The following is a 24,785-nucleotide window of genomic DNA, read 5'->3' on the forward strand; positions in this document are numbered from 1 at the left end:
GTTTTTTTTCAGGTGACAAACTGAGGCAGGAAGGTGCTCAGCCTGGCTTAAACACAATTTAGTTGCTGCAATTAATTTCGGTTTTATTTGATTGTTGTCTGCGAACGGGCTGTGAGTTTTCAGTGCAAATCAAGTTGACATGAATACCTGAAAACAAAACTCAGACAAATGCACAAAGTTAACAAAAGCAGACACACAAAATGCGAAACGGAAGTTTAGTATATTGCAAAATAAAAAACTCAAAGGCACAATGCAAAAGAGTGCTTAGTTTATGTTAGCCGATGGTTTGAATACCCTTTGAAAATATAAATTTATCATTTTCTTAATTTTATACATTTTTATTTCCAATTTAAATAATTTAAACTTACTATATTGGATGGAAAAGTGTCTTTATTAAATGTCGTCACAATGTAAAGCAATGCCATTAAAAATCAATTTTCGAGTCAATAGCTGGTATTAACAAACAATTGACAAATATTGAATGTGTAAAAGGAGAAGGCAAACAAACTGGATGTTCTCTTCTAAAAGTGTTTGGCGACAATGAACCCCATAGAAGGGTATAAAAACAAACAAAAAACGCAAATGCAACGGAAGTTTGATAAAACATATGTGTGTGAGCGACCGAGAGGCATAAAGAATAAAAAAGTTGGGCTAGGGAAGAGGAAATAACAAAATACACTGTAATTAACGGGCAACTCTTAACAAAGAAGGGAGTTGGGGGGAGGCATCATTTATTCCGCATGAATTTGCATTCGCATTGGCCAGTTGCAGGGGCAAACCAGGGTCAAAAACTGGACGAAAGCGATTCGAAATGCATTGAAAAATCCAGAAATGCAGTGCCACTATGACGGGATGATTAGGGGTTGCAACTTCGAGGATGCAACTCTCGCAGAGTGATAAATATTTTGCGCCTGGGATGACAGCCCATAAACATTGCGATTACGACTATTGACAATGTTCAATCAGGACCACACGGGGCATCCTTTGAGTGGCTCTACTGTACTACAAGCCACTGTGCGTACAAGTGACAGCTGCCGATCCGCTGTAAGCCCTGATGATTACATTGTTTTTGACATAGACACAGACATAGACCACCCCTTCATTCCGCCATGATTGATGATTGATGACAGAGACGAGATCTACGAGCTGTCATGTCCAGTTGTCATCCATAAATGTGTACTTTACAACACTACTGCCTGGAATCGCTTAACTCAGAGAGAGGGATCTCTTTAAAAAAGGGGTTACAAATGCGCAAAGTCAAAAGCGGGGCGCTATTCAACAGCTTAAAGAAATTTGCATACTTGTATAGCATAATGTGCACCCTTACCATAGGTATTGGGTTTCGCTTTCCTTTGCACATAATGAATTTTCACGGCGGGACACCCCGAAAAAAGCGGTTCGAATTTTTACCAAAGTGGGCGTTGTAATGTTGACACTGTAATTTACGCATTTCACCTTTTCTTTAACGCATTTGCATACAGTTTAAATGCCAAAGGGCTTAGCAAAGGTAATTCGATATGGGAAACATTTTTGAACATCGAAGTACAGTTGTGTCTTGGGCAAATGTGCAGTGAAGTTCAGTTGCAGCCCAGTGACACAATTCTGTGTTGCATCTACCACTTCCCACGTCAATTCTTCTCAATTTACCCATAACAAATTGCGGCTCGAAGTTGCACACCCGCAACTCTCTTAGAACTTCCACTTGTCTTCATTAGCCATAGAAGTATAGCAGGTGGATGGATGTTCCCTCAAGTGCCGCGATGCCAGCAATTATAATTACAACTTTTTGAACTACCCGCGCCAAGCAATCGTTAGCAGACAACAACAATGCTAGCGCACAGCTATTGGTTCAAGTTACTCTTTTGCCAGCCGCCTTGCTCAAGCCTCTTTAGCTCAGTGGCAGAGCACTGGTCTTGTAAACCAGGGGTCGTGAGTTCAATCCTCACAGGAGGCAATTATGAAAACCTACTGGCTTTTTTTGACTAATTTTACGTTGCTATTTATGTTTTTGATATATATTTCGTATGCTAATACTTTAGTTGTTGAATAAAATTTTTTGTTTAAAAAATAGTATAGAAGAATATTGTTTTAGAATATAGTTTGGGTATATTAAAGTTAACATATACTAAATATAAAAAAGATGTACATATGTACATATAGTTTCTTGTAAATATCATTTTTGTTTCTTCGTTAGGACTTCCATTTCTTGCGCCTTACCAAATTGTTTTACCTATTTAAATTAAATTTAAATTATATGATCATCCATACTTGTTTTTAAAGATGGTTCATATTAGTGGTACTAAAATAAATCGCAGTTAATGAACCCTTGATCCACGAAATCTACAAAAACAACAAAATAAAGGAGACGTACGAAGTTAAAGATTCAGATTTCCATCTGCCTCCTGTGAGGATTGAACTCACGACCCCTGGTTTACAAGACCAGTGCTCTGCCACTGAGCTAAAGAGGCGAACAACCCGCTGTTGCCAAAAATCTCACTTGGCACTTAGCAATTTTCTTGTCAATTTAGTTGCCCATTTTAGAATGATTTCTAATTAATCATAAATGCTTTTCCTTGTTCGGTAAATTCATCCCAACCCAACAACTTTGTTAGTAAACAAACGCGGTCGTTCTCTGCTCTCATCATTTTTCGCCGCATTCTCAATTTCTCTTTGGCACACTCTCTTCTTCTAAAAATAAAGTCCCCAAAAATGCTGTCTTTATACCACATGCTGTAGTCGAATTTTCCCGATATACCCATTCAGTTCATCTGCAGTTTTCTTGCCGAGAGTACAGAAATAATTCTGAAAGTCCATAAACTTGCATAATTTAAAGGTGAAAAATATAGCTAAAATGAAAACTCCACTTAGCCAGAAGACAGGCTTCTTTGCCGAATACTATCTGAAGCTCAAGGATCAGGCTGGTCCAAGTTGCGAGTCGGACATAGCCAAGTTATCAGCGTGCAAGAGCGATGAGGAGCGCGTGGCCTATGTGGAAAAGTTGCCCTGGGTGCAGGCGGGGGATGCCAACCTGGTGGTAAACCAGGAGTTCGGCGGAAAGAACGCTTCTCTGGCGGCGGAGATCAAAGAGCGGGCCACCGCTGCATTTAAGGCCAAGAAGTGGCTGGAGGCCATGGTGCTCTATACCAGAAGCTATGTGGCTCTGCCCAGTGAAAATGGTGAGTGGTTAGTACATTCTTACTAATTTATTTATTTTAAACACACGTTTTTGGTTCTTCTTCAGTGGCGGAGATACGTGTTGTTTTAGCCAATCGCTCAGCTACCTTGTATCACATGCAGAAATATCAGTAAGTAGTTTAGGAAAATTTATTTATAAGAATTTGAGAATTTCTTTTATTCAATTTTAATATACATATACGCTTCCAGAGAGTGTCTGATTGATATAAAGAGAGCCCTAGATCTAAGTTATCCCAAAGATTTGATCTATAAGCTGTACGAACGACAGGCCCGTTGCTACATGGCCCTTAAGGACTATCCCCACACCATTGATTCGTTCAAGTGAGACCTGTTATTTTTCAAAAACTTAACCCATAACCACATAATTTTTACCAAAGAAAGTGCATCACCGCCATGGATGACTCCACACTGGCCTCTGACAAGCGTGCTAAGCTGAACTTGGATGCCATGACCATGATTAAGATGCTGCAAAACGATCCACGCACTGCCAAGCAGGAGGCCAAGCAGCAAAAGCAGAAGATAGCTTTGGATCTGGCCAAGCCAGTCAAGTTGGAGAATGAGTTCGTGAGTCCTCTGGTGAGAATTGATAGCAATCGACAGGAGGGTCGGTTTGCCAGAGCCTCAGCCGATGTAAAGCCAGGCGAGGAGCTCTTAGTGGAGCGACCTTTTGTCTCTGTGTTGCTGGAGAAGTTTGCCAAGTCCCACTGCGAGAACTGCTTCATGAGGTATCACAACATCCGTTAATACCTTAAATTATTTAAAACCTTCCATTTTGTCCAGAACTGTGGTTCCTGTGGCATGTCCCCGTTGCGCTGATGTACTATATTGTTCGGAGCAATGTCGCGAGGAGGCCTCTAAGAAGTATCACAAGTACGAGTGTGGGATAGTGCCCATTATCTGGAGATCGGGTGCATCCATTAACAATCACATTGCTTTGAGGATCATTGCTAGCAAGCCCTTGGATTATTTCCTCAAGCTGAAACCCACTATTGATGAGCAGCTGACCCCTGAACAGCTAATCAGGTGTGCTTATTTATTTAAGATCATACGTTTAAATAAACCTATTCCTTAATTTAATTTTTTTTTAGCCTGCCCAAGGATGACTTCCGAAGAGTGGCTCAATTGGAGAGGCATCAGGGTGAACGTCAGCCACCCAACTTCTTTCAGCATGCCCTGATGGCCCGTTTCCTAACCCACTGTCTACGGGCAGGGGGTTATTTTGGATCGGAGCCGAAGCCAGATGAGGTATCAATCATTTGCTCCCTGGTACTGCGCAGTCTGCAGTTCATCCAGTTCAACACCCACGAGGTGGCAGAGCTCCATAAGTTTAGCTCCTCCGGACGGGAGAAGTCCATCTTCATAGGCGGCGCCATCTATCCCACCCTGGCCCTGTTCAACCACTCTTGTGATCCTGGCGTGGTGCGTTACTTCCGCGGCACCACCATTCATATCAACAGTGTCCGACCCATCGAAGCAGGATTACCGATTAATGAGAACTACGGACCGATGTACACCCAGGACGAGCGCTCGGAGCGCCAGGCGCGTTTAAAGGAGCTCTACTGGTTCGAATGCTCTTGCGATGCCTGTATTGACAATTGGCCCAAGTTTGATGATCTTCCTCGGGATGTGATTCGTTTCCGCTGCGATGCACCGAACAATTGCTCCGCGGTAATTGAAGTGCCACCCAGTTGCAACGATTTCATGGTCAAGTGTGTCACCTGTGGCGAGATAACCAATATCCTGAAGGGCCTAAAGGTAATGCAGGATACCGAGATGATGACGCGCACTGCCAAGAGGCTGTACGAAACAGGGGAGTACTCCAAGGCGCTGGCCAAGTTTATTGATCTTATCAGGATTATGTATGAAGTTCTGGCTCCTCCTTTTCCCGACTTCTGCGAGAGCCAACAGCACCTCAAGGATTGCTTCCTCAATTTGGGCAATGTCTATACTTTGGATTAGCTAGGATTCTTTAATAATTTATAATAACATTGTTTTGCTACTGAGTTTAATTTGCAAAAATACATAAAAGAAAAATGCTGCAGAATCACGCCTCTAACAATATTCCCATCTGAGGACATTATTGTTTCATTAAGCGGTTTTACTCCAGTTAATATGACCTATTTAGCAACTGGAAGAAAATGGGAAATCTTCTTCGAAAATGCAAAACATGCATCATTAAACGTTGATTCGAGTAGATTTCCGAATTACTCCATAGCTCTTTTTGGCGCCATCTAGAGTTTGGTGGACAAACCAAAATTTTGTCAGGGTTAGTGTCTCAGCTAACTACAAAAAGTATATATGGGATTTGGCACGTTCGCTATAACTATTCTAGTGAAAATTGCTTAATTTATGTATTAGTAATAAATATTTCATAGCATTTCAACATTAATTAACAAGTATGAAAATGTATTTAAACGTGTTATTTTCTTAACTTTGTCTTAAGTTTTCAAGAATAAATTATTAAAACCTTTTCTTTGTTCGACAACCAATGCATAACAATTCTTTTATTACAGAAATGTACAGTTTATATTTAATTTCAATGTTAGGGCAACTTCTAAAGTTATTATTTAATACACATAGATATTCGGAGATATCCATCGAGCATAATCGTACCACGAACACCGTCCTCGGTGAACTTTACTGCATCCGGCGATTCTGTTATGATCGTAGTAGCAGCAGCGGTAACAAATTGTCATCGGACGCCAACCCACTCCTGCAATTTGAAAATTACACAAATGATGCATTTCATTCTTTACCATACATACCATAACAATCACTTCTGTACTCCTGCTGATTTCTCAGATAACATTTTACTGCCGGATTGCCATTGTTCCAGGTCCAGGGGTTTGTGGGAGAATAAGAAGGTATCCCTGAGGTCGAGGGTCGCACGTAGGGAGGCCCGTAAGTCGGATATATTGGATCCCCTTGTGTTGTGGAAGCTGTTGTGGATTCTGTCGTTGTAGTTGTGGAGGGTTCTACTGCTGTAGTTGTGGTGATTGATGTTGTTGTTGATGGGATGTTCTTTGTTGTTAAAGTTGTAGTACTTGGTTCGGTTGTCGAAGTGGTGTATATTTCTGTTGTTGTAGTTGTGGCAGGCTCGGTTGTTGAAGATGTGGAAGTGGTCTCAGTTGTTGTAGTTGTCAAGGACTCTGTTGTTGGCTCCTCTGTTAAAGTGGTCGTTACAGGTGCTTCTGTGGTCGTCGTTGCTATAGAAGGCGGAGGTGGATAGATGGGAACTTCTGGCTTTGTATCCTGAGCCCACGTTGCAGTCGCGATGAAGAACACGCAAATAATAGCGGACCTCATTTTAAGCGTGCTGTGTTGACGTGAGCGGATTGAATCGAGTACTGAAACTGAGTAGCTTGTGCTTGGGTTTTAGCTACAGAGCTGCAGTCATTAACACAGTAACAACCGACCCACACGCAAAAGGTGAGGGCTGATAACAGAACAGTAGAAGACAGAAAAACCCAACGACAAGTAATTTCATAAAAACAAGATGCTGGCACTTAAAAATGTTTGGTTGAGTAAATAAAAGTATTCGAAAAGTACAAATATTGCTAACCAAACCAAAAAATGTTTTATTTCCGGTGCTATGCTCTTTGCAAAAATATATATTTTTGAGAATTTCAAATTTGACCGATTAACAATCCCAATAGTGAATACAAGTCTTGTGCTTTTAAAATGCTCAACCTCTGTAATTACTGGTTGCACAACAGCATTTCACTGTTTTTATTTCAGTTCCTGCTTAATTTCTTTTTACAATACTTGTTTCCAATTTACGTGTACTTTCAGTTTGCTATAATCATACGGCACACAAGGCCCTTGGTGAAGCTTACTACATTCGGTGATATGGCTGTCGTAGTAGTAGCAGCAGCGATAACAAGCGGCCCTCGGTGGGACTGGCCAGCCTGCAAATTGAAAAGCAAACAGATGAAATGTGATTCACCCAAGGTCCGTCCCCCTTCATCATCTCGCCGGAATTCCCATCGCACTTACAAGTATTATACTCCATCTGATTTCTCAGAAAGCATCTTTCTAGCGGTTGCATCCACACCCCAGGAATCTCGGTTGTCCGAGTGGGTTGTTCAAAGGGAGGCCTTTGTGTGGTTGAAGTAGGGATCTGTTCCGTTGTTGTAGTGGTTGTGGTGTGTTCCGTTGTTGTAGTTGTCGTGGACTTAGTTGTAGAAGTTCTTGTGGCATCTGTTGTTGTTGTTGTCGTGGGCTCCGTTGGCCTAACATCTTCTGGTGGCTCTGGTATAACATCCTGAGCCCAAATGCCTCCCAACAGAAAACAGAACCAAAACAGTGAACTTACTTTGCCGCAATACATTTTTTAGCGAGCGGTGTTTACGGAAGCTGATTAGCTAAAATACTAAAACAGATCCCCAGCTTCGATGTTTAGCTAGTCTTTAGCTACCAAAGAGCTTAGGACTGATAACAGAAAGCAATCGACAGAGAGGCTTTAGATGCTCAAATAAATTACTGGCGACAAAATGAGCGGTTGAGCAAGCACGCTGAATATTTTGAGCAGTGGGTTCGGAAAATGCTTATCAGAATTTAAGGCTAAAATGGCATTTTGGATCGCTGCAATTACTTGCGGGTTGGTAAGCATGCATGCGCAACCTACCTTGTAACACTTTATAATTCGACTTTTCGTCTTTATAAACTGGCGTCTAACAAATAAAGTGAGTAAGAGTAGTTGAAAATTATGGTTGGAAATAAAATTGTAATGTAAGAAGAGTGAAAAAGTTTTATATCGGCGGTACCTGCAGGAAGGAAGCAATTACGAAATTCGGTAGAATAATTTTACATTATGCGGCTTTTAGCGCCCTCTAGTGTTAGGCATTGACATCTTAAAATTCCTCATTAAAAAGAAAAAAGGTTTGTTTCTCGGGTAACTGCGTGTAACATACATTTCTATATGTAGAAAAAAAAGTAACTTCAAATGAAAAGCAAACCGACCAAATAAAAACCTAAATAAATAAATAGAAAGTCAAAGAATGTGGTTTTTAATGTTCAACAAGTTTTCATATAGGGCCAGCCCGTATTCATTAATAAAATACTTATTAAGAATATTTTATTGTTAATAAAACTATGTCAAAATATTTTGTGTTCTTTTAATGATCGTAAATGGTAATGGCATAGTTAAACGTCCTTTTCATCCATGATGCTAAAATCAAACCTGAAAATAAATAACAGTTTAAAATACCGTTGGAATATTGAAAGAAATAAAAACACAAAAAGAGGACCAAAATACCTTTATATCCTAATTAATACACGTATCGAGATCCAAGTTATGTTTGTGTGAGCACGCAGTACATCATCAGTAGTATGGAAAGGATTGAAAATGCGAACCAAGCCATTACAGGGATTCTGAGGGCATCTAGTGACCACAATGATTCATGACCTTGAAATGGGGTACAGCCCTTCTTAAGCTGAAATGTATACATTAGCATCCGCACAGAAAGATACCCAGGACACGGCTCAACGCCCGCTTTATACTTATTGCAAAACCAAGCGATTTCCATTGAATGCTCTCCTTCCAAATCACGGAAAACTATACTCAATTTCCCGAATTAGTTTATTTCCGAAAGCAGCATAGGTCTAACTTCATAATTAGTATAAATGTCACCAAATGATTGCCTGTGATGTATTGGTAAGCCCAAATGCTAGCATCAAATTCTTGATTTCTGGACTTAGTTTAATTAAATAAGATTTATACCAGTTGCTTTAAGGATGGCGTACAAGTAAAAATAGTAATAATAAATTGTAACTAATAGTAACTGATGACGATTGACAATGAGTGAAGCCCCAGGACATTCAGACAAAGATGAACATTTGTATTTTCTTTTTATTTTTTATTACACATAGTCATAATACAATTCGCAGGTGCTCAGCAAGTGGCGATCAACAGCGTGGGTAATCCACCTGTTCGCCGGTTTGGAAAGTTAAGCTTCAATACAGTTTTCCTTCGATTCGCGTAATGATGATGTGCATATAATTTAGCTTAAAATTACTCAAATACAATATTGCATATTTTAAAGTGCTGGCTTCGCGGTACAACTAAACGAGACATTTGCTTTCTTATTGTTTAAAAAATAAAATGGTACAATTGCGTTGAAAATTCAGCTTGGTTGTGATGGTGGAGCAAACCTAAACTACGAGAAATTTCGGCAACGAATTCGATGTGGACCTGATTTAATGGAAAGCGAATGTGTGATGGGAATGGAAAGCAGGTGCGGACATTTACAAAAATACATATATGGTATTCGGCCACTGTCTAGAAGTCGTACGAGTCGGTCTCATCATCGCCCTTGCGTACCTTGAAGATTAACCTGTAGATGATTCCGGCCAGCAGGCCGCCGGCAATGGGACCCACCCAGTAAACCCAGTGATAGGTCCAGACGCCCTGCACTACGGCGGGACCAAAGGATCGGGCGGGATTCATGCTGGCACCGCTCAGTTTGATCTGTAAATGGTACACTTATTAACCTCCAGTCGGAGAACTCCCTCACTTCGTACTCACTGCACACAAATGGCCAGCGGCGATGGCCAAGCCAACAGCCAGTGGCGCTGATCCCTTGATATCCTGGCGCCCAGGATCCGAAACAGCCTTGACCACGAAAACCAAAATAAAGGTGATCAGCGCCTCGATGAGCACCACCTGTGCACAGTTCAGGGAGGGATCAAAGGAGGACACGCCCAGGTCGCCACCAGCCACTCCATCGAGTGCCACCTTGATCACAGCCGCTCCAGCAATGGCGCCCACGCATTGGACGATGATGTAGAAGGCAGCCTTCAGAATGCTGATCTCTCCAACGATCAGGAATCCAAGGGTGACCGCCGGATTAATGTGACAGCCACTGAGGTGACCCAAGCCCTGTGGAGAACAAAATAAAAGGATATTTAGGAATATGTTTATGTTTATGAGTGAGGCTCAATAAAAGAGGTTTGGCCAGCAAACAAGCAATCAACGCTTATGATCCAAAACGGATAACGTTTTAGACATGATCATTAAAGTATTAAGATCAAATTAAATCTATTTACTTTAAGTTTTTTAGAAGCCCAAATCAAGGAGGTTAAGGCCCAGTCGAACATAATGAAGATAATGGCCTATCTCCAGCTGCATCGGGGCCTGCAAATGTCGAGTTGACAACGCAACATCTTAACCATCTTCGCTCGAAGTTTGCCCTTTGCCATGAAGCTGATTGTGCGATTTTCCGAATTTTCCATTGCACAATATCGTTGCATATCGAACTGCCAGCGGATACAAGCAATTTGTCAGACGTGAGATGCACTCGAGTGCATTTATTGTGTTTAGCGTGCCTGCAAAGTTCAGGTCGAGCTGGCTGGAAAGAAAAAGTGATTCGGGGTTCTGTTGAGTCATTGCCCGTGAAGAGATCACATGGAACCACTTAAATGGAAATCGCATCGCATCGCATCGTATTGGATTGGATTGGATTGGATCAAGTGTTATGAATGGAGCCCGAAACGCACTGCTCACTCTGCGTCCAAGGTCGATGTGCAGGCTTCTATGTTTGATATCTCTTTCCAGCCGTGTTTCTCTACGTTTTGGTGATACGAATTCGATTTCGATATGGATTTCGCGGTTCGCAGTTCGCATTGGCCGCACGGCCAATGTCGTGCGTCGCTTTGCGTTTAATTAATAAATGCGCAAAAAAAAAAGAAAAAAAATCCAAGTGTGTTGGCTGTTCGGCCACAAAACGCTAATTACAAATGCCGCCAAGAGCAAGTTCGAGTCGCGTTTTGCGGCCCAAACGGCGGCAATAGGCCACAAATCCGAGCAGCCACTACAACTCGAACAACTTCTTGACATTTTGGTTATGCGCATGCGTGCAGCGCAATTTCGACTTCGTCTGTAATACTAAGTTGCCGCCTTTGCTGCTGCCACTCAGCCTGACCTAATCGCTTGGATCTAAAGTTTTTAGCCACAATGGTTTAGGCCTATTGTTCTCGACTCAATGCCTCCACTCGTCTTAGCTGCACACACTCGAAGAGTCGTGAAATTAATCAAATTTATTGTCGAGCCCGAAACCCATAATTAAATTTAATATATGCAACGAAAGCAATCGCGATCGACGGACGGACCGGCTGCGTGTGAAAACCGCGAATGACGGACTGACTGAACATAGACGTGAGTCATCGATGAAATATGGCTCTAATCGAGTTAGGCCTATGTGATTACGCTGCGAGTTTATTACGCATTTCGAATGGGTTAATTACGCTATATTATTCTAAGCGACTCCTTCCAAACTAATTAAAAATTTTAAAATATATTTTTCATTAATATGACACTTTGCATTATGTTTTTCTGTGTATGCAGTTAACTATACCCACAAGCTGCGCAGAGCGATAAGGCGTACATGGGTACTATCTCTTATCATGCAGCGTCAGATTTTCTGTTTCTTTCTTGGATTGCTTTCTAATATTTTTGGTTTCGATGCATTTAAGTCAGTCTGTTTTTGCCACTCGGTTTTAAAAGATCTCAGAGTCGCAGCAATGCAAAAATCTATTATATTTTTGGTACTTTCGTTGTGCCTGGCTTCAAGTTTTTCAACAATCTGCAAAGTGAGTGCAGTAGAGAAGTGGTTTAGAAATGCTAAATATTTGAATTCACATATCTTCTCAGGGTGATGAATGCGATTCCCAATGTGCTGCATCTTGCTACGGGGTCTTGAATCCCTGTATGGCGAACCTGGGCACTTTGCAACGAAGGATTGAAGCCTGTGAATCAGCTGTTACAATAGCGAGAATAGCCCTAAATGACCGAAGACTGGACAATTTTGGCACTTCAATGAACTTGCAGCTGGAAAAGCAAAATACTTCGCAACTACTGCTGACACACGGTACACCAATGGCCAGAAAACTGGAAAAAAACGACACTTTTCAACAACTGGGAGGTAAATACTACTACATCGAAAAGGAACAAAAGCTAAACTGGCACGATGCTTTGGATAAGTGCCACAAAATGGGTGGCCATCTGGCCAGTCTGCAAAGTCAGGAGGAATTGGATGGATTTAATAACCAATTTAATGGCCTAAATCGCTACTGGATCGACGTGACCAGTCAGTTCAACGAAAGTGAATTCGTGTCTGTGACCAAAGGATCGAAGGCCAATTTTTTGAGTTGGGCTGAGGGTGAACCCACAAAAGATGGAAAGTGTGTGGATATCCGAACATTCAACGGAAAAACTACCATGAACGATAACGCATGTTCTGCCAATCTATATTTTATTTGCGAAAAATCTATTGAAATATAAAACAAAAATATTTATCTCTTTTAAGTTAATAGTAGTTTTTTAATTCTGACATATACCACATGGTTTATAGAGGAAATTAGTATAGGAGATACGACTTTATTTACGAATATACATATAATCCTATATGAATTGACCACTATTTCATTATTTTGTGTCAGCACTCTCCATGCTCTCAAGGTTTTCCATTGGCTACAAAAAGTCTGGCAAGACTCTTCCCCCGATCGAGATATATATATATGTACACATACGATATAGAGATCGATTGGCTTACGCATGTGCAGTGGAAACCGAAGCTCGACATTTACGCTTAAATCATATTTTATGGCTTTTCAGCTGAAAATCGAATGCTAACTTGTTTGTTTCGTTCTGCTTTTCAGCGGCATTTTGGCGATTGTTGTTGTGTTCTGCTTGTTGGCCAATTCAATTCAAGTTCGCATCGGGCCAAAGCCAAAGTCGAAGTCGAAGTCGAAGTTTGTTCAACCAACTCAATTCGATTGTGATCGCGATCGCGAATTGAAAACAAAAACGTGAACGTTGCACGCACCAAGTTAACTTGTTTTTCTTTTGTTTATTTGGCTTAACTACGTCTGCATAATTAAAGCCAAATAATGGGCATGTTAAGAATAAACTTCATTGAACTATGCATTTAATTCAGAACTTAATTTCATTACTGATGATACCATTAAACAATTGTCGGTACTTTTTGTTAGTATTTATTCTGTAAAATTACGCTTTAATATCAGCAGCAAGTAATTTTCCTATACTAAAACAATGTGTTTAATTGAAGCCCCTAATAAAAGCCAATCCCTCTAGCTGAATTTTCGATAACAATCGGTTAACATGACATGACAATTTACAACCCACATTCAAATTGGTTAATATGAATTTTTCCATGCACGTACACAATTGTTGCTTGCCATTTTCTCTAAGCTTTTTCAGCTGCATTAAATTTCATTTTCTTTGATTTACTTCCTCTCTGCCGCCTTTCGAGCGATCGCCGCATGCAAACTGCATACAAATGTGGATCTTCTAGAGATTTGCATTTGAAGTGCCGATCTCGAGGGGTAACCCAATAGCCCAAGCAGATGCCTTGTAATATCGTATTTCTTGACTTATTTCTAGCACCATTACTGGACTAGCCATTCCACGGCGCTCGATCGCCGGCAATTAGCACGTTTTCCAATTTGACGCCACGCGTCTTGCTCCATTGAACACCTTTGGCAGTGCCTTTGGGTTTGGCGATGGCGATAAGGATGGCGATGACGAACGGGCATTGTCGTCACACCTGCTGGCGAAATTGGCAATGCATATGAATACCGGGGCTTTTCTTGGGCTCGAGCGGAGCCAATCGATCGCCACTGCAAGTCATGGTAATGTGGAAAGGCTGAAAAGTCTGCCGCTTGTAGCAAGCACATGACTGATCTGTTCACGTGATTCGGCGGCAGGCGACGGGCAACTAATTTGCCACTAATAACGAATGTGTTGCAAATGTTTTCGTGTTTTCCGCGGGAAAATGACAGAAACAAGCATCCATTATGCTGCCAATATTGCTACTTGATTTCATTGTGCAAATTATCAACGCTTTCAATATGATTATTAACTTGCAACTTTTCAGTCGTAAGCGCTTTCAGTTGGCCAAGCCATATTAGTCATACGACATGTAAGACCAACATGCAGAAATATATCTAGCGCCCAACGTGGGGCACAAAGAAATGGATACTTTTTACTTGCTTAGATTATGTAGCAGAAGTAATCGACCTTCTTAGGTAGAGCTCTTTTAATACAGATAGTTGTTCTTTAAATTACCACTTGCGATGATTAATAGTCATGCAAAAATGAAAATCAAACCGAAGAATTTCCCATTCATACTGCCCAATCTAATGAGACAGGAATCTAAAAATAGAAGCCCATAGAAGCCTTTTCGTGTTCTTGATGGATTCGGTCCGCTGAGCTTGACTTTTGTAGTGCCATAAATCGAATAAATCGAATGCAAAGCACAGATTGCTTTAAATGCTAAGGCACAGCATAGCGTAATTAAACGCATAATAATCTAATTGCATATTTTGCGTGTTGATTAATGTTAATTGCCAGCGCAGACGCTTTTGCTGCGAGCGCGCATTTATTATCCGCACTGCGAGTGTGCGTTTGTAAATCTGTCAATTTTCTAAATTACATTCGCACGCAGTCTTGAGTTTTGAGTTCTGAGTTTTCAGTTCGGTCTTTTGAGCGGCAACCGGCAAGCTCGAGCTGCATTCGCTAGCCATTTGTTTTTTTTTTTCTTCTTTTTTTTTTATATATGGCGGGCCCGCGATGTTGTCGCTTTTAAATGCCAATGTCTCTTGGCCAAAAACGCTGCGTTTGTGAATGAGCCGAAAGTGTAACGCGGCGGTGGCGTGTCCTTGAAAATGTCCGCCGATCGGCGCACGCACCGCCGACTTCTGGCCTGAAATCTCCGACTTGGCTAGCAGATCTCAAATCTCGAATCTGCAGCTCGATGCGTTCTCTTTGTACGAATGATCTGTATTGGGCTTGTTAGGGTGGACCCAAGTTTTACAAGAAAAACTTATGAAAATGTTATTAGGATTTTGAATTTGTTTTTGAAAATGGCACAAACATAACGAATTTAAAACTAACAACTTTAAAGCATTGTCATTTCAATGGAAATTTTAGTAAGTCTGGCCTAAAAATTAATCATACGCCCTGTTGAGCTGCGAACGACTTTGGTCCATCCTAGCTGCAGTTTATGTGCGTATAGTTACCTGGGCGATGGTGGCCACCGTCAAGCCAAAGGTGAATGCGATTTGTGGTACACTTCCGCTCGTCGTGCTGCCAACGCCGACGAAGATCAAGAAAAATGTGCCCACCAGTTCGCCGAGCAGCATGCGCCAGATTTTCTTGTTCTCGGTTATGTCGGCAACGCCAACGAATTTCGACATTTCTGCAAATGGAAAATACAGACCAAACGGATTAGTAATCGCAACGAATCGCCGAAGTCAGAGATCGCAAAAACAGTTGATTGATACTTGCGCAGCGCATGCCAAATCATTATTAATTATTACTTTTTGTCAGCTTATTGTCGGTTTAATGCAATTCTTAGTCAATAAAGTCGCAACGGAAAACTCAAAAACAAATAAACGCAACCACTGGGGAAAAATCAGCAAGCTAATTAGAATCTAATTAATGTCATATCTTTTTTTTCGAATTTGCAGCAAACTCAAATATGTTTTTGTATTTTAATTTAAAATTTAATTGCAGTTTGCACAAGGCAACTGAAAATCTAAGGTATTTGACGTTTTTATGTGACGTTGTAGGCAATATAAACAAGCTTGTAAATCTGCACGTTTTGCGCAATTACGTCAAAAAAGTTCTAGTGAAATTTCACACCTCATTTTGTTGAAATGCCTAAGCTAGCTTTATATAAACAAAGCGAAGTGCATTGAAAAATGCCTAAGTAGCATAATTCACGCTTCACATTGTTTACCCTTTGTTCAAACTATTTACGCCTTGCACCGTCTGTTCAAACAATTTGCATCGATTGATTAATTAATTTGTTTAATAGCACTCTGGTGTTTGCTTCCTGACAAAAGCCTTTCATTTGTCATTATTGCCCGTGCCAGGCGTCGTTGGGTGCTAATGAGTGGGTGTTAATTAATTGTCCTAGCAAATATTTGCGAAAGTAGCCCTCACTGCGATTGCACTGCCCATAAAACTATTTATAGGCATGATACATGCCTTTTAATTTAAAAAGAAATTTAAAATAAATGCAGCTTATCAACGGAGCCAAAAAAAAGTGGCTACTAACCCTGTTACTTAAGCCGCATTTAAATAGAAATTTTTTTATGACCTGCCACTCGACCAGAACATCACATTAAGTGATGAACACACAACGCCTCTTTTTCAGCTGATAAGTAAGGCGATGTTATCACCAGTTTCGCACACTTCACTTAATACGGCAATTATCTGGCGTCCCATGACTCTGAATGCCAGCGATAGTGGCAGTGGCAAGGAAAACCCCATAAACATCTCGGTGTCAGCAAACAGTTGGGTTTTGCCACTGGCATCGGTTCAAAAAATTCAAAAACGATTGAAAACTGCACAGCGCTCTTAAAATTCAATTGGAGTACATTGGGTGAAAATATCAAATGGCCAGCCAGATGCAGGACAACGTGATCTGAATGAGCGGAGATCCCCGAGGAATTCCCCCGACCAAAATGTCAGGAAACCCATAAATAACTTGAGCTGACACAGTAACTAGTGATATTTTTGGCGTCACTTTTTATCGAAATAGAAATACTAACTTATACTGAGCGATACAAGCGAGGACTTATGTGGTGTCTAACTGCCTTTAAAAGTGACAGTAAATTTAAGAAATCAGTTATCACTATTTCGATCTAAATATTTTAAGCCCAGGAAGTGGCCATTAGAGAATATTAGAAGCCATAACCATTTTATCAAGTGAAATACGATAGTCGCGACGCACTGGTGGGCGCTGGTACGCCCACACAAGTTCGTAAATAAGATTGGAAAATGAAACCAGATCGACCTGTTGACAAGAATCGCAATTGGCCAAAACTCAATTAGCATAAGAGTGCAAAATTTATGGTCTATTCGCATCGAATGTTTGTTTGATTCAGGCGGTGTGGTGTGTTCTCTCTATGTTAATTTGCCGAGACAAAACAAATGTAAATTGAATTTAATTAAAGATAACGAAATGTCAAACATAATTACACGATCATTGTGGGACGAACAAACACAAATTATTGCCGAACTGAGCGTCGCCGTTTGACAATCAATCAATGCGGCGAGCAGGGGAAATTAATAACTTCATCTGCCAGATATTAATCATGGCAATTGAATTGAAGATTGAGATTCAAGTTCAATGTAACCCCGGCATCATTAATAAGCAATTTGTGGGGTTTTCATTAAGGTATTGGGACGTGGCACTTGGCTCGAACGCTGTTAGCCAGTTTAGTTGACACTCAGATTGGCAGTAAGTTTGGGACGAATTCTTCAAATAGGAATATCATTGGGGGCTGACTAACCCCTGCAATCAGTTCTATAATTGATGGGCTTTATATCTTGGGGCTGCTTTCAGGAAGCCAACTAACTCAACAGGTCTCCATAAAGATAAAGTAGTGGCTGCTACCTGAAAATAAACCTTATCTCTGACGTTTACCCAACTTAATCTGAATGGCCCGTGTGTGCGATTTGCTTTGGGCCTTAGCAACCTTCGTAGGCCTTCTTGTCAAATCCTTGGGAGATTTCGGCTAATGCTCAACAACACACATCTTGATTTTGCCATTGAAAGTGGTCTGAAGAAAATAACTTGGCCCGGCCACAATAACACATTAAAAATTGTATTAACAAAATGGAAAAAAAATCATAATAACAACAATTACACACAATAGTCATCAATTGGAAGGTGAGGGCGTGACGACGTCGAGGCTTTCGGCTGGATTTTGTGTGTGTTTAAGCAAAAAACCAAATAGACATAAAAACAATCCGTCAGCAAGGCCAGCCGAGATACATTTGCGAAATGAAGATTTATCTCTGTTAATTTCGCCTTTAATTTGTCGAATACAATTTGATATTGTTCATAATGAATGGTAATTAATTTAATTAGTGGGAAAAGTTATGCTCGCTATCGCTCGTTGAATTCTAAGTAAATGCCTAAAAGGTGTGTTCTAAATAAACTCGAGATCTTGGGACCACTTCATCAATTTTTCCAGCCCATCAATCAGAACACGACATTGTCATTGGCATTGCCATCGACACGAAATTAATTAATGGCGGGGAACACATCAAAAGTAAACTTGCTTCGCTATCGCAAATGGAAACATAAACAAGCGCCAAGTACGCGTACATTAAACATTAAATTTCTATAGAATCGCAAAATTTCCCGCCGTATGCGTAATAATATTTAACCGCTCCTAAATCGTTCTGTCGTCTTTTGGGCCATCAAGAAGTTGGCCGGGAATCGCCTGACCCACATACCAAAATGTACCAGTGTTCTTAAACTCCACTTGTATGTATCTTTACCACACATTTCGTTTTGATTGCTTCGTCCCGTTTGAGATTTTTTTTTTTGCAATGCCAGGCGGAAATTTGAAATTCAAAACAGGTAAAGCGTGGCTTCGTTTGGGGCTTTGTGTCACTTCGTTTTCTTTCTCTTCTGCTTCCGTGTTTGAAAACAACAAACATGAAAAATAAAAAGTTTATAAACAAAATAAGGCGAAAATTTAATATTCGTGCTGGAAGTGATTGATATCGCTTGTCGACTGATTTTCAAGTGCCTCATACTCTTTTCAAGAATCGAAATGCTAAGAAAATAAGGCCATAGAGAATTCGTTACGCCACTGAAACCCACAAATTCCATTATAAAGTCAAGGTCGCTGCGCTTTTCCCAACCCCATGGACTAAAGAATCGTTCTTATCTGGCAGGCCTGATAAATCACGATCTGTAGTGGCCACATTTCCTACCACTGAGAAATTTCACTTTCGCCTTTTTAGAACCTTCCCCACGATTTAAGTGGCCACCGTAGTATTCAACTATTTCGCAATGTGCGAGATATCATCTTCAATTCGCTGCCAAGTGCTTTCTGCCAAGTACTTTCAGTCCAACGATTTATGGCTATTGCCTGAACTGACTGAATTGCTGAACGATAAGATACCAGGTGAGTCAGGTGAGCTGGCTGCTCCCAGATAGCCAGACGGTTTTGGATCCCCATTTACGGTTTGAGGTGGCTAGCCTGCATATAATTACGGTGTTATTAGAGGCACCGGGGCACTGGGAATCGTTGAGGTCCCAGACCCAAATATAGTAATCTACATTGTGTCCGAATCGGAATCTATGCCAAGTTGGCCTGGACAGTCAAGTGCATGTCTGGCCCCCGGGAAAAGCGGCGTTGCACTTCCCCAGAAACTCGATGTTGCCGCGGATGTCCGCTCGACATGGTCTTCCACCTGTTCTGTTTGTTACCAATGTGCTCACATCCTGAGCAGACACTGAGAGATATAGGGGGTATATTCCAGAAGGGAACGTATTTTCTATGGTATCTAGTAAGTATCTGGTAAAACTATCATATAATAATTCTGAATAACACTATTCGCTTTTAACGGTAGGATTGCTCTTTTTCATATGAACAGCTATTTATTGTATAAACCAGCATTTGCTAGTACACTTTTCTCTCAGTGCCTCTTGTGTCCAACCTTGGCTGAAGCGAAAATCAAAGTGTGGGCTAGTGGTGGAGCACACGTGCCCATGAATAGAGGCCAAGTCAAAGGCTTGGCTCTTCGGAAGCCGCTCCCAAGTCCTGGCCCCGAATCACTTGGCTGGTTATGTTGATTGGCGAACTGGGGTTGGGTCAGCCCATGACTTATCTGCGTATTATTAGAACATGAGCAATGTCATCGCCTGTCGCCTTTTCTCACCTCGTTTTGCGTACCCCCGAACTCATTAATTTCATCCTGGCACGCAATTTTGGCATAAGTTTCCTAATTTATGGCCATTTCTGCTCATATGTTTCCCAATCATTCAGAATGGGATGGGAACTGAAGAAAATGGCTGAATGGCATAAGGGATTCCACCGAACTAGCTTAATGGCTTATGATAGTTTTTGAGGCGTATCAAGTGGTAATTTTCTTGACTGACGTCACTTGGGACACGTGTGCAATTATAATCGACAAGAAAGTTGAATAAATTAGTGAAATTTTAAGAACGCATTAAGCAAGGTGAAGTGAACAAAGGACTAAAAGGTGTGTCTTAAGTAATGTTTATTGGGTTGTATAAATTTACAAGCGTTATTCCTTAACCACAAATGCAAAATTATGTTATTCTCGTTCATCTGAAGTTAATGCCAAAGCACAGGGCATTAATTTCGCATCTGTAAGTGCAAAACAAAAGGTTCTGGCATATTGTTTTCAATCCATTTTTTCGTCTACAACAATTAATCAATTTAATCGGATTATTAATTTCGGCTTTGCGCAACTCTTGGGCACTTTTGTTCGGCAAGGTGATGATTTTATTAATAACAGTCGCGTGAAAGATCGAAACCTGTTCGCTGGCTATTAAAATCGTTATAAATTAATTAGTCAGATGGGCAGGGACTATTCAGTTTTCGTTTGCTCGTTTGCTGTGCGGGAGGAGTACGCTCAAACTCACTTATAATCTTTATGGGCTTTTGCTCCAAGCGAATTTATGTCGCTTAACTCGTTTACAATGCACCATAAATCAGAGGCAATTTATTGGGGTTTGTGGTTTATGACTAACTTTGGAAGTTTGTCAATTAATGGCGATAATTTAAGACGACACGATAGGGAAAATCGGGAGACTGAAAGGCTGTTTTTCAGGCAAATAATTGATGGCTTTTTAAAAGGCAACAAAGTTGTATTTCTTTCGGATTGCTTTTTAAATTTGCAAAATATGCAATTTGTATAACCAAGCAGACTAAATTTTCAATTCTACTTTAAATCTACAGATATATGAACATTCCAATTATTTTCCGTAAATTTAATTGAACGTTACGTGAATCAAAAACTTTCCATGGGAAGCGAACATCTTCGCTACTGTGCATCTCAATGGCAGCTTATTATCTTAATTATAAGCTATCCGATTAACAAACAAGTTGATCTTCCATTGAGAACTGAGCTCGCTTGGTTGGAATTGAGTTAGTGGGGATGTTAGTGCACTAACTGTGCTAAATGTCTAAATGTTCTGCGGTCGTACCAAAACCACTTCCTGGCCTTAAGTGTGCTACTGTTTTGAATGCCAATTTCACCGTGATGTCATGTCAACTCCGCGCACGATTATTACTGTAATTTTATATCTGCGAATTCGCAGCTACTAACGTCAGGTGGAAGTCTATCTATATATATGTATATAAACTGATGTTGGTCAAAGATGACAACGCAATGAATTATAAGGCGGGGAAGACGACGTTAAGCGAAAGAGGGATATCAAATTAGCCACACGTTTGTACTATAATTTGCAGAATTTCAGCGCCAAAGGGCCGCAAATTTCTCACGCACCTCACTCGACTATTTTTAAACGCTTACTGGTCTAAAAGTTCCACTCGAGCCAAGTTAAGTGAACGTATTTAATATCCAAATCAAATATTGAGCTCTGTGTTTAAGCACTTGATCAAATAGATGCTCAGGCGTTGACATTAATTAGCTGGAACCGAGAATTCTTGGCTGGCAAATGAGTATTCAGTGCCAGGTAAATATTATGGCCATTATCACAACGATATCGGCGGAACAGGCGGCGAAAATGACGCCAGAGATGGGCTTTAATTTTGCTTAGCAAACAGAGAATGCAATTAGGTTTTTAATTAATTGGCTCTTGAGACCGCACACATAAAAGTTCGTATTTATTTGGCTCTTAGGCTGTTTTCCTCCAGTTCATTCACTTGACTTGACTCGGTTCGGTGTGGTTTTATTGCTTTCGTTGGGGAGTCATCAACATCATCATCGCATAGATTGCCTCGACCGGAGTTTCCGCTGTTGTTTACCTAGCTAAGTTTTCTCCTATCTATCTTTTTTTCTTTCGAGGCTTTTCTGTCATGCAAACTTTCAGTTACAGAAATCATCATCAATCGCCACGGAAGCTAAATCAAAGCAACAAAAAACTACGTCTAACTATAAAAAAATAACTCGGGGCTAATTTGCTGTCTTTGTCATGCTGCGCCAGAGAAATTATTGAAAACCAATCATCTCGTTATCGTTATCGACAGGCGCGCTACGCTTTGATTCGCCCAACCACCCAAAAAACAAAAAAAAATGAAAAAGATGATTTATCAAAAAATCTTTCGATGGCTTATTAAAGTTGATTAATTGTGGAGGAATGATTAATTTAAGGCAAATTTTGTGTTACTATTTGTTTGCTTTGAAAGTGAAATCCAAAGTGGGGACTTATTTTCCAATAAACAAAATGCGTGCTTAATTAAAAGTAGATTTGTTTAAAAACTGTATTAATTACAAATTTAATGGTTTAGTTTTGATCGTTTTTATTTAATGTAAGATAACATAAGGATTCATACACTCGCAATAGCAAATTGGGAACGATTTCGGAAAATAGTTTTTGAAATTATACACCCACATTTGTTTGTTATATTATTCAAGCGAAAGAGGAAAGCCCCGAAAGAGTGGGATTAACTTTCGCAAAAAATCATAACAATTTGCCGCACTCTCGCCCCCAATTTTGCTCGCAATTAACCTTCGCACACACGCACACGCATAGTTCGCATTCTCCAGCCTCCAATCGCCAATCACTCACCTGTTTTCTCGACCATTTTGCTGTCTTCTGTCTTCGGTCTTCTGGCTGCGGTCTACTGTCTTCTGGGGGCTGCCACTCGAGATTTTTGGCAAGCGTGGGGGGTTTCGATGCGAACTTGTGCTTTGCTTTCGTTTTCAAAGCGTGCTTTTTGCCCTATTGCTTTTGGCTGCGGGTAAAAGTGAGTTAGCGCGCACTCGAATCGAACTGAATTGTGCCAATAGTTTTTTGTGGCCGAAATATAATTGTTAAGGTTAAGAGTCTTGAGGTTGCACAATTGTCTGCCACTTGACCACACGGAGTCGAATATGGGCGGAAAGCGGCGTTTGTTGTCAATTGAATTTCACCCGACTGACTTATTTTCTTCACTGGGCTACAATATTTTCAGATTTCCATTCGAAAATGGAAAGCGCAACGTGCAATAACTCGATTTTATTATTATTATTATTATTATCGCCAATTAAACTAACCGCTCCGAACTCGATTTCCTTTCTTTGGATTTTCGAAACTGCCGCTTTTCTTTCTCCCGCAGTTTGTACTGTAGTGATGTAGTGTTCAAAAAGCTGTGCTACCACGTTCGCTGCTCGAGCGCAAATAAGCGTTGCCAACGCTGCGACTGTAACTGATATACTCTCTGCCGCGGTCGCCGTCGCGGTCGGCGTCGCAGTCGCGTCGTCGTCGCTGCCACAGTCAGATTTTTTAGTTTTGGGGCTTGGCCATCGCGGAGCTCCACTTGCCCCCCACTTGGATACCAAAGGATCTAAGCTCGGAATACACCTGCCACGGATGACTTAATCGAATGGGGCGCGAACATGTGGCTTTTGATGGCTCTGTTTTGCCAAAGTGAGTTGCTAGCCAAATACTAAATCCCTAATTTGCCCTTCGAAAATAGCTCTCAGTTAGTTCTGACTGAAATTAGTCAGTATGATTTGTAATTGTAATTGTTTTTTTAAAACAAAAGTATGAGTAATGATTTGCGTCTACCCCATAACACCAAACATTTTCCAGTCATGGTGTTATCAGCTAACCGTTACTAATGATATATGGACTCTCCCCCAAAGTTATTCTATAACCAATTGGTATAACATCGGCTTAAATCAACTGTTTCATATCCGAAAAAGCCACTTCAGAATAGTCTTCAGAATAATCACACATATATAACATAGATAAGATAGGCACACATGTACATATATCTATGTATTAAATATATATACAATAAAAAATGGTGGTTTGTCTTAGTCTTCGATAAATGTGATGTCTAATCACACAAAGCTCCCAAAAAATAGCATTGCTATTATATGGCGCCAATTAAAAACCAATGAATTGCAATTAGCCGACAGATGGCCAAGTTTATAAACGAATTGTTATTGACCAAGGGGAAAGTTCACAGCCATTTTGGGTTTTTGCACACAGCCTAAGAACTATTATTCGCCTGCCATTTTGTTCACATGATATATGGACACTCAAGGAGCCATAAACTCATTTTTGATTAATCTAATTGCGCTGGTCATGCCGAACCTCAGACGCAATTATCGCATAGCTTAGATCTTATCATTCCATAGGGTTTTGACTTTTGGTAATCCACAAACGCTGCACGTGACTGATTAAACCACCCACAAAACGGTTGTACTAGACCTACCAACCACCCAACCATTTCAATGCCGGAACAGTTTTCATTTTATTTTAATGGCACCTTATTGCAGCTTTTCCAACTTAAAACGCGGCTAATGGGTTATGGACGGTTGGGCCGTTATCAGTTTCACTTTTAAACAGCTTTCCACCAACTTTAATATGCCATATTGATTGCGGGGCTTTGCTGGTGAAAAGGGCTTTTACCTTGTCGCGCTATTTTTATCTCTTAACAGAGCAACAGTTGCGAGTTATTGACAAAACAAGTGACAAGCCAAAATAAAAGGAGACTCGTCGCTCGCCAAGAGCTTCGATTTTGTTTGTGGAGAAGCGTCTTGGCCCATTAGGAAAACAAGAGCCAAATCGCAGACGGACTTATTTGTGCCTTCGCATGGGGAAGTCAAGCGCAGT

At 40.7% G+C, this 24,785-nt stretch overlaps 5 protein-coding genes and 2 non-coding genes across 9 annotated transcripts; 3 read left to right on the top strand and 4 right to left on the bottom strand.

Annotated features, from left to right (window-relative positions):
- Positions 1–1,882: 1,882 nt before the first annotated feature.
- Positions 1,883–1,954, top strand: Trnat-ugu. The gene has a single exon. It is a non-coding gene; the product is annotated as a tRNA-Thr (tRNA).
- A 442-nt stretch (positions 1,955–2,396) lies between these two features.
- Positions 2,397–2,468, bottom strand: Trnat-ugu. The gene has a single exon. It is a non-coding gene; the product is annotated as a tRNA-Thr (tRNA).
- Positions 2,469–2,716: 248 nt separating this feature from the next.
- On the top strand, positions 2,717–5,256 carry LOC6734002 (SET and MYND domain-containing protein 4). Its single transcript, XM_016167835.3, has 6 exons — positions 2,717–3,176; positions 3,242–3,305; positions 3,385–3,516; positions 3,573–3,920; positions 3,976–4,218; positions 4,284–5,256. Exons 1-6 carry the CDS (start codon positions 2,852–2,854, stop codon positions 5,152–5,154), a joined length of 1,983 nt encoding a protein of 660 aa, XP_016027030.1. The 5' UTR covers positions 2,717–2,851; the 3' UTR covers positions 5,155–5,256.
- Positions 5,257–5,668: 412 nt separating this feature from the next.
- On the bottom strand, positions 5,669–6,557 carry LOC27209259 (integumentary mucin C.1). The gene is made up of 2 exons (XM_016184715.3): positions 5,961–6,557; positions 5,669–5,908 (listed from the first exon to the last, which is right to left on the bottom strand). The coding sequence occupies exons 1-2, from the start codon at positions 6,499–6,501 to the stop codon at positions 5,763–5,765; spliced, it is 687 nt and encodes a 228-aa protein (XP_016027031.1). The 5' UTR covers positions 6,502–6,557; the 3' UTR covers positions 5,669–5,762.
- Positions 6,558–6,866: 309 nt separating this feature from the next.
- Positions 6,867–7,592, bottom strand: LOC6739390 (coiled-coil domain-containing protein 80). The gene is made up of 2 exons (XM_002076260.4): positions 7,192–7,592; positions 6,867–7,103 (listed from the first exon to the last, which is right to left on the bottom strand). The coding sequence occupies exons 1-2, from the start codon at positions 7,523–7,525 to the stop codon at positions 6,952–6,954; spliced, it is 486 nt and encodes a 161-aa protein (XP_002076296.1). The 5' UTR covers positions 7,526–7,592; the 3' UTR covers positions 6,867–6,951.
- A 1,436-nt stretch (positions 7,593–9,028) lies between these two features.
- LOC6734004 (aquaporin) lies at positions 9,029–23,348 on the bottom strand. Of its 3 annotated transcripts, none has more exons than XM_044922431.1 (4): positions 22,749–23,348; positions 15,235–15,413; positions 9,722–10,075; positions 9,029–9,664 (listed from the first exon to the last, which is right to left on the bottom strand). In XM_044922431.1, exons 1-4 carry the CDS (start codon positions 22,762–22,764, stop codon positions 9,476–9,478), a joined length of 738 nt encoding a protein of 245 aa, XP_044778366.1. In that variant the 5' UTR covers positions 22,765–23,348; the 3' UTR covers positions 9,029–9,475. The 3 variants fall into 3 exon arrangements, with proteins under 3 accessions (XP_044778366.1, XP_039147440.1, XP_039147439.1); XM_039291506.2 differs by lacking the exon at positions 22,749–23,348 and adding an exon at positions 21,503–21,521; XM_039291505.2 differs by lacking the exon at positions 22,749–23,348 and adding an exon at positions 18,515–18,667.
- LOC27206160 (C-type lectin 37Db) lies at positions 11,612–12,499 on the top strand. Its single transcript, XM_016167836.3, has 2 exons — positions 11,612–11,784; positions 11,846–12,499. Exons 1-2 carry the CDS (start codon positions 11,716–11,718, stop codon positions 12,473–12,475), a joined length of 699 nt encoding a protein of 232 aa, XP_016027033.2. The 5' UTR covers positions 11,612–11,715; the 3' UTR covers positions 12,476–12,499.
- Positions 23,349–24,785: the final 1,437 nt, after the last annotated feature.

The sequence above is a fragment of the Drosophila simulans genome, chromosome 2R (genome assembly GCF_016746395.2).
Source record: "Drosophila simulans strain w501 chromosome 2R, Prin_Dsim_3.1, whole genome shotgun sequence".
NCBI classification, from domain to species: domain Eukaryota; kingdom Metazoa; phylum Arthropoda; class Insecta; order Diptera; family Drosophilidae; genus Drosophila; species Drosophila simulans.

Excerpts from the sequence above, each read along its gene's own strand:
- LOC6734002 (XM_016167835.3), top strand. The coding sequence starts at position 2,852 with ATGAAAACTCCACTTAGCCAGAAGACAGGCTTCTTTGCCGAATACTAT. Across the intron at positions 3,177-3,241 it reads GGCTCTGCCCAGTGAAAATG|TGGCGGAGATACGTGTTGTT; the intron begins GTGAGTGGTTAG and ends GTTCTTCTTCAG. Across the intron at positions 3,517-3,572 it reads CACACCATTGATTCGTTCAA|AAAGTGCATCACCGCCATGG; the intron begins GTGAGACCTGTT and ends TTTTTACCAAAG.
- LOC27209259 (XM_016184715.3), bottom strand. The coding sequence starts at position 6,501 with ATGAGGTCCGCTATTATTTGCGTGTTCTTCATCGCGACTGCAACGTGG. Across the intron at positions 5,909-5,960 it reads GTACAGAAGTGATTGTTATG|GAGTGGGTTGGCGTCCGATG; the intron begins GTATGTATGGTA and ends TTCAAATTGCAG.
- LOC6739390 (XM_002076260.4), bottom strand. The coding sequence starts at position 7,525 with ATGTATTGCGGCAAAGTAAGTTCACTGTTTTGGTTCTGTTTTCTGTTG. Across the intron at positions 7,104-7,191 it reads TCAGATGGAGTATAATACTT|GCTGGCCAGTCCCACCGAGG; the intron begins GTAAGTGCGATG and ends TTCAATTTGCAG.
- LOC27206160 (XM_016167836.3), top strand. The coding sequence starts at position 11,716 with ATGCAAAAATCTATTATATTTTTGGTACTTTCGTTGTGCCTGGCTTCA. Across the intron at positions 11,785-11,845 it reads GTTTTTCAACAATCTGCAAA|GGTGATGAATGCGATTCCCA; the intron begins GTGAGTGCAGTA and ends ATATCTTCTCAG.
- LOC6734004 (XM_044922431.1), bottom strand. Across the intron at positions 10,076-15,234 it reads CGGTGGCCACCATCGCCCAG|GGCTTGGGTCACCTCAGTGG; the intron begins GTAACTATACGC and ends TGTTCTCCACAG. Across the intron at positions 9,665-9,721 it reads CCGCTGGCCATTTGTGTGCA|ATCAAACTGAGCGGTGCCAG; the intron begins GTGAGTACGAAG and ends TACCATTTACAG.